Raw genomic sequence first — 14,298 nt, 5'->3', positions numbered from 1 at the left:
CAGATAGTCTTTGATTGTACAGTTGCTTTCATTGAGTAAATGGGCAAAACCATCCTTCTCATAGCTACACCACATTCATCAAGATTACATCAAAAGTAGAGTTGCCTTAGAGAGGGTGCAGAATCCTGCAAATCCCATACTCAAAAGATTTTTTTAAAGGGACCATTTGTGTAAGAAGTTGTACCAGGTAGTGGCCAAAGCTTGAAATGTACAGGTGAAATTCTATTTCCAGGTGCATGTTTTAAATCTGATTTACGTGAGCAGAGGGGATAAATGACATTCATGATGTGCTGCATTTCAGGCAAAACACAGAATAATAAAAGCACTTATTTCTGAATCATTAATGGTTTCTTTCAGACAAAGCTTAAAGCATGAGCATTTGAAAAATTAAGTGGCTGGCATGAGATTTATGTGCAAAATGCTAAGAATTACTTGATTTTGCAATGACATTGGGGGAATGTGAAAAACTAAGATGAAAAACAGGTTAAATCAATATTTTTTGTCAGGCAGCAGCGGATTTTTTTTTGTGTAAGTGCTATTTGCTGGTGTAGTTTTACTTGATAAGGGAAAGATAAAATGCAGAAAATACCTGGTTGCTAGAGAACTTCCTTCTGTTAAATGATAGGCAGCATTCACTGGAAACCTATTCTTTCATATCTGAAGTACAGCTTTTTCCAGTAGTTTGTGTTCAGTCTATAACAAAAAAATTACACTGTTTGTGTGTCCAGTTTGGAAACCGTGCTTTTGATAAGAAATCCTCCTGCTTCTGATTATCTTCCCTGTTTTATTTGGGTCCATGCACCTAACATTTGGGGAGAGAGAGACTGAGAGGCAAACACAGCTGTGTAAGTGGTGAAATGAATTTTCCTTTTGAAACATGTCCTGATGTTCTGCATGTTATGCTGCCAAACGTATGAATATGTTAATGGGTATTTGATTGTCTTGTCTTTCTACTCCGTTTTGTAAAAGCCAGATTTTGGTTCCGCTTCTTGTAAAGCCACCTCTAACTCCAGCGTTTTAAAAGTAACAGTCTGCTAATTGATCTCCTGAGGTTTGTTCAGTGTGATTTATGGCATTTAAATAGGAAAAAATAATATGTGTTTATGTAATACTCACATTTTATCTTACTAAAGAAAGAAAGAAAGGAGAAAGAAATAAAAAGAAATATTTAGAAATATGGAAGAGACATGGAAATATTATCAATCCTGAAAATCATGCAATTTTGGGTCTTGAACAAGCATTACATTTTATGAGTATTAGAGCAATTTTTATTGTTGCAGTTTCCCCTTCCTTGGAAAAAAAGGAAACAAAAGGGCCTGCCATGAGTGTTTTCCATCAATTTAAATGTCACTTACTGCTGTTGGGTATTTGAACTGTGAATAACTTTATGCTGCTGTATTTGCTAATGCAGAGGCGATGCCCCAGGAAATCTGTTATCAGGGAAGCCAGCACAGCTGACTTAGGATCCATAATCACTGTCATTATCCTGGAAATAGACCCTTGCTCAGTGTAATAAGTAAAATATACCAGTATGGCTAAGTACACAGCTCAGGATGAGCAGCATGGGTTCAACTCTGACAGACCAGTGTGCCATTCATTCAAGCACAGGAAGAAGACCTAGTGTAACACTAGCAATAAAATGCTACACAGGTCATGCAAATCATTCTGGTATTGAGTGACCTTTGAGCATGATCAGCACAGGGCTTGTTGTTTCTGTCTTGGAAAGCCTGAACTGCTCTCAAGCTAGATCTCAAATTGTCTGACTAAAAAGACAATGTTCAGGAAGACATTAGACCCCTCAGGAGAGTACCCGCAGAGAAGCCCAGCTGGGCTTGCAGCTCCCAGGGAAGAGAGCCCGGTTCCGCTGTGGGTGCGGGAGGTCTGGCAGAACTCAGTGCTGTGACAGTTGCGCCTGCGCCTCCCAGCACTACAGCCTGCTAGAAATGCTGATGGAGAGGAGTTCCTGCTGGGCCACCCTGCCAGGGACTCTGCTTGCCAGGTTTTCCTAAACTATTTTAGCAGGCAGTTTACTTTTTTCTGTGTTTGCTTCCTTCCTTTTCCTCCTGTCTTCTCGTTTCACATTTTATTCTGTTGGCTATAATTTGTATCTCCAGCTGAAAAGAACCTACGTTTTTCTCTCCCTGTGCCTTGTTCCAGGACAGGAGGCGTTCCAAGCCTGCTGCCATCTCTTTAACCTGCGATTTTAATTCTAACAGTTAGTAGACTTTTTTCTTAGCTTTTTATTTCATGCTTTTTAAAAATTTTATTTTATGCCAGACTGTGAAGAATCCTCAGTCCTAGAAACATGATTCTTACTACTAGTTCTGCCTAGAATGACATTTTTCTTGCATTTATTATTTGGATGCACTTCATGTATCCTTCACCCTACCATTGCTGATTCTCAGTGGCTATTAGTTGCCTCTTCTTTGCTTTGTTTCGTTTATCATGAGGATTTTCATTTTGCCTACCTCATCCCTATTGGTGATGCAGAATTTGAGCATTCCCTTCCCAGGGGCTGGCTGGTTCTGGAGCTTCCTTCTTGGGGGCTTCCTGGAGACAAAATCTACCATATTTTGGGCAATACCAGCACCGACAAGAGAAAGAAAAAAAAATGTTAGGTGAACCATTTTCAAATTCTGTCTGTGATGCAGCCACTTGACTGGCTGGTGCAGTTCCAGTTGGAGCGTTTTGCCAGCGGTACTGTAGATGTAAGAAATCCAATGTTTGTTAGCATTGGCTGAGCCTATTGGCACGAGAATGTTTTTATCCTGGGTTTTCTTCAAAACCAGACAGCCCCATAACTATTTCAGTCCAGAGGCAGCATGCCTTTCCAGAATGCTCAGACAGAGGTGTTGTAGATGTTGCTGACTGTTTCCCTGGCTCTCATCAGTGATAAACCATTTTAGAAGTTTAATTCTTTCTTGTTTTGGTTTTATATGGAAATATGAATTCCTGCATAAGGATAAAACATGAGTGGATTAGTCAATGATTTTGTTATTTCATGGAGTTTATAAGCCGTTTTTCTTCTTTTCTTCTTTTCCCCACTCCGCTCCAGCAGTGTGCAGGGTAGAAGGGAACAGGACCCATATGTCAGTGGTCTAGGATGGCCAGTGAAGGCTCCAACATCCCAAGTCCTGTGGTCCGTCAGATTGACAAGCAGTTTCTGATCTGCAGCATATGCCTGGACCGTTACAAGAACCCCAAAGTCCTTCCCTGCCTGCACACTTTCTGTGAGAGGTAAGTCCTTTCCTCATCCTGGTAACACAGGATTTGTGCCATGCTGCAAGCACAGGACAAGGCATCCTTTAGTGGACAAGGACTTTTCCCTTTACTTGTAAATGTTGTGTTAAGGCATGATAAAGTCTAGGAAGGCTGGAGAGGCAGGGATGTAGAAAAACAGATTTATGACAGGCAGGAAGAGACAGCAGTGACATATTTGGAATTCATTCCCTTTATGCAAGAGTAAACAAAAAGTAAATCCAATTAAACTAATGAATACAGTTACTATAGTGTGAAAGGTGATGATAGCTAGAATTTGGACCTCAAATTAATGGTCTCAAATTTATTCTGATTATCATATAATTAGAAACAATAAACAAATTTCCTTTGTTGATTTTTCTAAGCCAATAAGTAATTATCCCATCCTTTAATATCCAAGGGTTAGACATGATATATACATTATTAATAACCTGAGATTAAATGTCTTCATTATTCTGCAGTTTGGTTGACTGAAGTGGGAAAACTCTCTGGAAAGAGATGTGATAAACCAGCAATCCACCTTTTACTGTATTTGGCTGAAAGAACTGAATATGCATAATGATACTTTAATGTTGCATTATCCATCAAATTGTGGAGAAAATACAGCACCTGCAGAAACGTTAGCTGAAGAATTAGTGGTTAGAGTTCTTAATCTGATGATGGGATGCAACTCTGGATTGTATATTGAATGGCAGGAGAATATTTATAAATGGCTTATCGTGTGAACACTTACTTAATTTAGGAGATTGCTACCTCTTAGCAAGAATTGTGGTTTGAATCTCTAACTTTATACAGGATGAAAGAAAAATTGTTGATCTCTGCCTGTGTCAGATGAACTGGTCTTTTGTAGATGAATAGGAAATCCCAGCATTAAAAAGGCAGCATTGAAACTCTTACTGAAGTCAGTGAGACAAGATTTTCACCATCATGTGTTAAGTTTTCTGACTTCTGTTCATGTGTGAAACCTAAGGTTAGCTTCTGGTTTTCACTGTAATCCTCTTAGGCTGATCTTGTTATGGAGAGAGACTGGAAGAACTCTTCCAGTGTAGTGCTGATGTGCAAAGCCTGAGCTCTCCTTTCACAGAGCCCTTACTTGGGGGTCAGGAGGAGGGCTGCTAGGGGAAGATGAAGAGTGGTGCAACCAAAGCCCTTGCAAAAGGATAAGTGCTGTAGAGCTGTGTGAGATCACACTTTCAGCTGGCATCCCATGAGGAATTTGGTGTAGCATTGCTCCCCTTAAGAACTGCATTGTGCAAAGCTTCTGCTTACAGAAGGACCATACTGAATACGTCATATTGCATACAGCTACATGCTGCATGCCCAGCCAGGTGTTAACTTCATTTCCAAGGCCAAAAGTGGCATCAAGGCACCTCACCTAGGCCAGCCTGCTGCATATTGTGCATATTGTTGATTGCTGAACTTTTGTGTCAGGTTTATACTCTGTGAAATTTACTTTTTCTGAAAAATGCCAACACCACCCTCCCAATCAAACACAAACAAAAATTTCCTCCAAAACTCCCCTCAACATAAACTGTGATAACCTAGCAGGTAGTTTCCTATGTCATAAAGAAAGGTCTGTTGATTTTGGCTTGCTGCCAAATAACTTTGCAAATTGAAATAAAAGAAAAAAATTCTTTTGGTTTCATTGGGACCATGTTTTACCTCTGAAACAGTAAACCCACAAATACAAGTTATTAAAGGACATTCTGTTGGAAAGACAAGGGTCAGGCATCAGTTAGTCAGTTAAAGGCACAGACTCAAATACCTGATGTAACTTCATGTCTGTCAGACTTTATCTGATAGTTTAAAATTTTTACTGTCCTGTGAGCAGGGTGCAGTAGGTCTGCAGCAGTCTGAAAGCATGATCAACTGCATGAATGTATCAAAAAAAGGCATATAACTCTTCTAATTATGTCTGCTTATTGAACCTTTTTTTCATGTAGCAGAGTAAAAAAAAAGTTTTAAAAAATTCTCCATAACCACTTTTGCTTCAGAAGCCTGTTTGATGTACTTTTCCTTTTATAAGTAAAAGTAGTACTGTTTCAAACTAGCTCTTTAACTGATGAAAGGGATTTTTTTCCTTCTTTGATGATACTTTTCCTTTCTTTCTTCTTCCATCTTCTTTCCCCATAGGTGTTTACAGAATTACATTCCAGCCCATAGCTTAACCCTTTCTTGCCCTGTGTGCCGCCAGACCTCCATTCTGCCAGAGAAGGGGGTATCTGCACTCCAGAACAACTTCTTTATTACCAACCTGATGGATGTCCTGCAGCGAACGCCGGACAACAGCATTGAGGAGTCCTCCATCTTGGAGACTGTCACTGCTGTTGCTGCAGGCAAACCACTCTCCTGCCCCAACCATGATGGAAATGTAAGTGAGATGGCCTCCTGTGCTATGTGCAGGTATTGATATGTGCTGACTTGTCTGGGTTTCATGGATGTCTTTTTCTAAAGAGAAAGCAGAGAAGTGGAACCACACTATTTCTGTGATTTTATAATGTATCAGCAAAAGACAAGTGATTCTTCAAACTAACTCAAATGCTCTTAGAGGAGTAGTGAAGTAGTCAGGATATTATTTTATCTTACCAGTCATCTGGGATGGTGCTGTCTTTTGGCACATTTGGTCAGAATTTTTGTCCTGCAAGTACTGAACCTTGTGCTGTCTTTCGGTTGGGTTTCCTTAGCCCTCGTGCTGGTAGCATCAGCTGTTGCTGTGAGTACCTGTGTGTTTGTCTGGCAATATGTGACAAGGACCTTCTGAGTTTAATTGACCTGCACACTGGGGCAGTACCAAAAGGTATGTGAACATATTAACATAGAGCCAAATAAAAGTGAGTTGTAGTTTAGGATGCTTTGGATCAGCGCAGGCTAGAAACAGAGAGCTTCTGTTTATCTGCAGAGTTTTGTAGATCTCTTGTATCAGTTATTGGAGGCTGTTTTGTTTTTTCCTTCCACCTACTCTTTTTACCTAGCATGTCCCCACCCCCACACACATCCTCAAATCATATCAGTATATTCTTTGGCAAGTACCCCCAGCTGAGTTAATATTCACAGATCACTGCAAGAACAGCTCTAACACTGCTTACTTCACAATTTTCACTGTTAACCTGTGCAACTTCAAGATAGGCATATGAGCTCCTGACTCATAGCTAAACTTATGCAAACGTGTAAGTGGAGACTACAAAACTCAGCCAATGCTGTGTTGTAAACTGAATGTTGTGCTTCTATACAAGCCAAGAAACATGTCAGTAGTTCAAGACAACTTTCTGGGAACTGTTTTATTTGATACTCAGTGTAGGTACAGCAGTTGTATGGGAGTAATCCAGCTGATAGGTAATGAGGAATAGCTGTAATAGAGGAATAGCTCAGTTCCTTTTCTGTTGGAATTAGGTGGACTTGTAGAACTGATGTTGGGCACTCTGATTAATGAATAACTGGTGTAACTTCTTTTAATGTGTACTATACTTATGTGTGTGTAGTGGTTACTGATTAATGCATTCCTAGTTTTTGTTTGCATTTTATTTGCTCTCTTTAAAATGAATCATGGTTGTTTTCTGACACAGCCATTCTGATAGGAGCCATTTGATTGTGAAATGCAGAAAAATGTCAAAATTGAGGCATTATTTGTTTTATATTTTAAATTATCAGCTGATTATTCTTTGGAAATGTTTAAAAAAACCTGGCTTGTCTGCATTCCGAAATATGCCACCTTATACATCTCTGAGAACTCTCTTAGAGGGAACAGTGCATTTGTAAGTCCTCTAAACCTACTTGGCTTGCCTTGAAACATAGCATGTCATTTAGGATGCTGAGTAGTGTGTGATGGGAACATCCTCTCGCTTCAGTAAGTATCTGGGAGGGTTGGGGATAGCCTGAGGATGACTCCAGTTTAAAGCTTTGTGAAGCTAAGAAATGAAAAGCTAAGAGCACACATTAGTCCTTGCAAAGGGAGGAGCTGAGGCAAGATTTGGGGAGAGCTGCTTGAGCCTGGCCAGGTGGGTCTGACTGCAAGGGTGCACAGGGCAAAGTGCTGAGCACCTTAGGCCTGACTGAGGAAATGGGATTATGCTGGCTTCATAGGTTCAGGACACAAGAGCACTGTGTGGCAAGTAGGTTAGATATTAAGAAATAGCTAAAAAGTCTTAATCCAAAACATCTTCCCTGGAATGTGCTTCCCAGGGAAGTGGTCACAGCAACGAGCCTGCCAGAGTTCAAGAAACATTTGGACAATGCTTCTAGGCACATGATCTTGGTCCTTGGCAGGGCCAGGAGTTGGACTTTGATGATCCTTGTAGCTCCTTTCCAGCTCAGGATATTCTATGATTCTAAGTGCCTGGCTGCTAGTAACTTTACTGGAGGTTCAGGAAGTTAAAAAGGATTGAGCTGGCAGCCGGAGGAGAATGCCTTTACAGAACCAGCAGTCATTCTGCACTCAATCCACCTTTCATTAATTTTTACATATTGCTTGGGGTAGGGTCAGACCCACTGTATTTTACTATTTGCATCAAATATATTTCTTGTAAATATTACCATTTTGTCTTCATATTAGCTTGGAAATAAGTTTCTGATTAAGTTTTTTTCAGTAATTTCAGCCATCCTGGACTTAAACCTCTCTGAGTAAAATGAGATAAGAGATACTTTCTCATTTCCTTGCCTGTCTCCTTGTAACTTAGCCTTCCTCAGGCCGTGTAGATTAGACACTTTCCCTTCCCAGTTGGTCCCCTATTCCCATCACTCATATTTTCCATAGGTATGTATGTTTACTTCATTCCTTCTGTGCACATCCTCCCGTCCTCTCTTGTGGCATCTTTGTTCTGTGTGTTCTTAGGAAGAATGAAACTTAGTTTGTAGTATCTCAATACAAAAGGTGGTTACCTGTGCCTGAACTATAAAAAAATGCTTTCTGATTTTGACCCAACATGGAGCACAGTGTATGTTCTTGTTAAAGCAGAGTAATAGGGCACATATGGAACTTTTGAACCCACTAGAAGATTCTTATCTTCTATCTAAACATTAAAATAAGGTTAGCTTTATTCTCAGCTGCAAAACACCTGCAGCTCTTGTGTGTAAAAGTATTCTGGATTGGAAACATTGATCTACAATCATTTAGGGGTAAGTACAGAAGCCAGGGCAGGGAAGGCTATGAAATTTTAACTCCATTGTATGTAATAAGTGGTGTAGCCTCTGAAATGTCTATACCTAGGTTTTGTTTGAATTTGAACTGAAAACCAGCTCAGAGTGGAGAAGCATGTTTTTACAATGTAGAAGGCGGGACAATATATTTTCTGCCTCTAGAGTGTAACTAGAGAGGATACAGAGTATTAAATTAAATACTTAACAAGAGAGAATGCCTTATCTCTAAGCAACTTTTTCTCAAAAGATCATAGCGTATCTTGGCAACTTGACAGGCATAAGATCTTGCTTACAAAAACATTTCCTGAACTTGTGGAGGTGTTGCCTACTGCCTATATGTTTCTCTTAAGAAAATAAAAAGTCACCTGTCCTTGATATTGTGATGAAGTGACTTCATATCTTACCTTTTAAACCCTTGTTTTTTCTCCTCACTTCTGTACTTCCCACCATGTCACTTACTCATATATCACATTAAAGTGTAATCTGTGGGTTAGGCAAAAGCTGTGACAAGGGAGGGAGAAAAACCCACATTCTAAATTTTATCAGGTATCTCAGAGGTGCCCTGCAGTAATTCAAACTTACATTCTTCTGAAAGCCAAAGCATACAAAGCTAAGGTGCACACTAGCCCTGGGACAGAGGAATTAAGCATGTGTGTGTGACTTGAGGAAGGTGGGTGGCAAAGAGCTGACTCATCCTTTTTCTGTAGACTGCTCTTCTAACTTAAATAGAAACCAGAGAATGAGCAATGTGATTTTAGAGAAGAGGGGTTTATGATTGGTGAGAGATTTTGCCTCAGGACCTGAACTTTGAAGGGCTGGAATTAGTGTGTCTTGGCTTCGTGAAATATAGCTCAGAAGTACTCGCATCCTTGATTATGCAATTTAAAAAGTTTCTGTAAATTCAGTTGAATTATAGTGGTGAAGATGCACATGGGTCTCTAGTTACATTGTTGTGTTGAAATATGCTGGTCTGGTTTAAAGTGTGAAGTAGTGGATGGGATTTCACAATCAGTGGGTATTAATTCACCGTTCATTACAGCTGATGGGAATGTTCTTGTTGAATTTGGTAGAAATACAGCTGAAGCCAGTGCTGGATGCTGCAGTATATCCTACCCAAGAGCTCTCTTGAATTTGGGAAGGAGAGGCAAATGTCATTTTCTGAGATGTTTTGTAAGGCAAACCTGTCCTAATGAAAAATTTTCTGAGAGTGTCACAAGATGTGATGCCCATGTTGGGCATGGAAAGGAGAGATGAAAAGCCAGCAATACTTGTCTGTCTGTAGTTAGAAATTAATCTTTCCTGATTAAGAGATACTAGGAAAAAAAAATCTTAGGAAATCAGCCTATCTAGACAGTTGAAGCCTGAATTGTATTATTATTAGGTTTTCCTCCTTCTTCATCTATGCACAATACAAAAAAAATATAGTGGGAAATGAAAGCTGCTTCTCTCAAAACATTTTGAATTTGAAGCAAAGACAACTATTTCTGTACAGAGATACACATTAGGTCTTTATGATCTGTTTGCTATTATCATTTGAGCTTCTGTGTTTCCCTGATGTTTGAATAAAGAGGAAGAAAGTTATTTAGACTGAACAACATTTATGCCAATGGTATGCTTCCTTTCTTATATATGTGGCTGCAGATATAATGATGTTTATTATGGGGTGATCAGTAGAAAACAGAAATACTAAATTATTCTAATCACTGTATCCATAGATAAAAATATTGAATAAAAAGGGCTTTTTGAAATATCTTGAACCTAAACATTAAATTGTTAAGAAGCAGAAAGATGAACTTTGGATACTCATGGAAAAGAAATTAATTTTTTTATTTGGCCATATAAGAAGATTTCAGAGTTTCCTAATAAAATATTCTTCCTTTTGGCTGCTTCTGATTGCAGACTTTTAAAGCCTTTGAAAAGAACTTAAATCCTAAACTCTGTTTAACTGATTTACTCTATGCACTGTAAGAATGCATCACATCACAGTGCCTACCAAAGTAACTATCAGGCCTCAGAGGATTTAAACAACGTGACTGCTAAATTCACAGTGACTGGAGTAGTGTTCATGAGGGTTGACATTGTTTAGAGGGCCTACTTTTTTCCCCATTGCTGATCTATTTGATGTTACACAGGTTATTTGGATCAACTTTTAAATTTTCTCAGCTTACATGAGTGGCTGACAAATGACTAAACCCTCCCTGCATGTGAATCCCGTGTCTTGTGAATTGAGATAAGAGGGGAGAATGGCAATAAGACGGAAAGGAGCTTATCAGAGGAAAATCCCTGTTAATGCTAACAGCCACGTGCAAATCATGGTTCTTGCTTCCCCCTCCTTAATTGTCAAGATGCCTCAGAGCAGTCAGCTATTTTGCACGGTGATGTTACAAATCCCTCTGCTCACCTGAAAACAGCTGGTTCTACACAACCATCTCATCCACCAACAACTCCAGCACAACCATCTTTGTGCAAGATGTCTGAGTGCCAGAAGCATCAGCTGAATTATTTAAGATTGTGATGCTATGCTCTGAATGCAAAAGAGCTGCCAATGTCTTGCTTTGAAGCATATACTATGAACTTCCTTATATCCTTTTTAATAAGCCTAAAACACTTCGTGCCCAAGGACTTCCTAGCTGTAAAGAAAGTCTCATGCCAAATTTACATATATGTGCATTATTTTGACTAACATATGATTTTGGGCACAGCACTTCTCTGTTTCTTTCCCTTCATAAATGTATTCAGAATTTGAGGTATCTATTACATGTAAAGATCTTTTATCTCTAAAGAGCATCTTGCTGGGTACTTAACAGGTTGAAACAATCTCTTCCTCTTTCAAGTGTAGATCAGCACTCCTATTACAATCTCAGATATGAGGTTTTAATGGTTTTAAAGGATTAGTAATGGGATATGGAGATTTTTCCCTGCAGCATGTTGGTTCATTTAGGGTGCTTTCCTCTAGCAAATAAACTTGCTGTTTGGTGATTTCCGTTGAGTTTGTGTTTCAAAAACAGCCTAAGTTTACACTTTCTTTAGCAGACCCTATGGGAAGACTAAGGATCGAGTTAGTGAGGGTACTTGAATGCCTGTTTGATTTTAGTTGTTTCATGGAGTACATAAGAGAGACACCAAAACTTACTATTACACAGTATAAAGGTGATGTTAGGACCAGCAATGAAGGCCAGCATTGTTCACAGGCTGCTGTTCTGACACTTTTTGATAGAATAAAATGCTTTTAAAGGAGTATTTTGATATAAATATATGTAAGAATAATAGCCATCTTTTGGGCAGTAAATTATTGGTGCATAAGAAAACAGAAGCTTTGTCTCAGAGCTTAGCTAATAAACAAGTTCAAGACTCAGTAAGATGTACTTTGAGTTATGTTACTGCTGCCATGTTTGAATGTAGAGTTGTGCACTTTTCCAGGTGATGGAGTTTTACTGCCAGTCCTGTGAGACAGCCATGTGCCGGGAGTGCACAGAGGGAGAACACGCAGAGCATCCCACAGTACCACTCAAGGATGTGGTGGAGCAACACAAGGCTTCCCTCCAAGTCCAACTGGATGCTGTCAACAAAAGGTTTGGAGACTCCACTGACTATTTTCCACTTTCAGTTTTATCACTGGCTTCCTGTGCTGACTGGGGTAGATGTTTTAATGTGCTGGTGCCATGGGCATTTACCTAGGAAATGGGGATAATAAGGCTAACATGAGGACAAAAAATCCATTGGGTGGGATGTACTGAGGGGTTAGCAAAAAGAGCATAAGATGCCTATCTGTCTTTCACAAAGCAGAGGCCATTGGAAATGGCAAGTGTTGTCCAAAGAAGAGGCATAAAATGCTAAAGAGAAAACTGCTGTCCAATCATGAATGTAATGATAACTAAATAAATAATGCCAGGTGTTAAAAAGACTGGTACAAACACTACGGTGGGAAAATGGCTTTAAAAAAAAGAAAAAGTGGGATAAATCTAGTTTTGTAGATATACAGCATAAAGGACAGAGGATCCAAGGCCTCATTGTTGATAATGCCTAAAGTCTAATGGATTTGCATGGGGGAGGACTGTGGCTTAGCCTATTTTATCAGACCAGACCCACTGTGTGGTTAGAAAAGGAATGAACTTCTGGAAAATGACTAAATCTAAAGACAGCCTGCTGATGAGAGGGTTTAATCAAAAGATATCAGGGCAAGGGCCAGTGTTTAATGACTTTTGAAACAGCAACCTTTGTAATTTAATTCCTCCCTCAGGCTTCCAGAGATTGACTCAGCACTTCATTTTATATCTGAAATCATACACCAGCTAACCAACCAAAAGGCTAGCATCGTAGATGACATTCATTCCACTTTTGATGAACTCCAGAAAACTTTAAATGTGCGAAAGAGCGTGCTGCTCATGGAGCTGGAAGTGAATTATGGCCTTAAACACAAAGTAAGATGCATGTTTTGTTTCATTGAAAAGCTATTAATTTAATCAGCCAGTTTTTACAAATGATGCAGGATGCCAGTTTGACAAATCGTGTCTGAGATCCAGAGAACTTTGTTTTCCTGAAATCAGGTGCTGCAGAGCCTCGCTTGTGGGCACCCAGCCTTTTAGGATGACATGAAGATACATCCCAAACAATTTATCCTGAAGAACTGCATAAAGCTGCCTGTTTCACTTCAAAGCCCTGTTTTCCTTTTCAGTGCTTAGTAGCATATTTCATGTTAGATGTCACCTGTTGGAAGACAAAAAGATTGGAGGGACATCTCACTTTCTTAGGGGAAGGAGGAGAGTAACGGATTGCAGAGCTGTATTCACTCCTTTACTTCCTATCTGGATGATTGATTCTGAGGATTTTCCCCTTATATTGTAGACCAAGCTTCAGAGGAAGAAAACAGAAATCTGTACTTTTACAAAGCAAAGTCTGTAGCCTGGTGGGTAGAGATTTTGTTGAGGATTATTAGGTCTGAATCAGGAAAATGAAAGAATTTAGTTCTTATTTTCCTGCTCATCAGTTCTCCGCTTTATAAAGAAAGATTTCTCCCTGAAAGTTGCCTTTAAAAGAAAATACCATAAATAACCAGAGTTTCAAGAATGCCATTACTGTGCAGCTTGAGCATCTCCAGATGTCTGAAGTGAGGAATGCTGCATTCTTGGATGTAGAATAGGCTTGAAAACATCATTAGAAAGGTGCTGAACTGCTGAGCCTGTGGAAATGGAGGAATTTTAACATATGCACAAGACACATACTTCTAGGAACACAAGCTGCCCAAAACCATTGGGTCACAGAATTTAGTCATCTCCAGAGCTAAGCTGCAGCTTACAGAAGTTTGAGCATAACAGTATGGACTTAGATCCTAGCTTTATCTAAATATATTCAAAATGTTACAGTGTATTCAAGATGTCACACTTACTTCCATACCAAGCAAATACATTCTGTTTGTGTACAAAGTCTACACAAAATAGAATATGATATTGAATTATCTTATTGTTGTTTCAAGAGATTTAAAATAATTTTATAACTGTGAGCATTAGAGAATCACATTTTTATGAAGTTGTACATAAGCACTAAAAGAGACATCTACCCAGTTTGTATAAAAAAACTCCAACTGAAATTGGTTTTTATTTTTGAATGCCTAATAGCCCTGCAAAATACAATCATTCTAATAATATACTTCTAAAAAATGAAAGGGCTACACTTTACTAAAAAAAAAGCTGGCAGTTCAGTTTGTTGGCCAGTGGACTGAAACAGTTTAAGATGTAGAATACTCTACGTGGATTTTAAATATTATTTATGTTAGGATTTAATATTTTCCATTTTTGTAATGAAAGAGAACTGTCTTAGGAAAGTATTGATTTTAAAACATAGCTGCAAATTGTCTTTCTTTTAGTTTGTGGCCTGTTACCTGAAGCATATGGGGTTTTGTCATCCTGG

General features: G+C 39.1%; 1 protein-coding gene across 12 annotated transcripts in view; it reads left to right on the top strand.

Annotated features, from left to right (window-relative positions):
* The window catches only part of TRIM2 (tripartite motif containing 2), a 70,026-nt gene that overhangs the window by 28,943 nt on the left and 26,785 nt on the right, over window positions 1-14,298 (top strand). For 6 of the 12 annotated variants that reach the window (XM_083862273.1, XM_083862278.1, XM_083862277.1 and 3 more), the window contains 4 exons: window positions 3,056-3,237; window positions 5,392-5,629; window positions 11,812-11,963; window positions 12,632-12,812. In XM_083862273.1, the coding sequence (XP_083718399.1) occupies window positions 3,104-3,237; window positions 5,392-5,629; window positions 11,812-11,963; window positions 12,632-12,812 (705 nt within the window). In that variant the 5' untranslated portion in view covers window positions 3,056-3,103. Of the gene's footprint in view, window positions 1-2,197; window positions 2,216-3,055; window positions 3,238-5,391; window positions 5,630-11,811; window positions 11,964-12,631; window positions 12,813-14,298 lie in introns of those variants that run through there. The other 6 variants (XM_083862279.1, XM_083862280.1, XM_083862276.1 and 3 more) reach the window with 2 other exon arrangements.

Source organism: Zosterops lateralis, assembly GCF_965231275.1.
Source record: "Zosterops lateralis genome assembly, chromosome: 5".
In the NCBI taxonomy this organism is placed as follows: Eukaryota; Metazoa; Chordata; class Aves; order Passeriformes; family Zosteropidae; genus Zosterops; species Zosterops lateralis.
Note: the sequence above shows the minus strand (reverse complement) of the source record. Positions and strands in the feature narration are given on the sequence as shown.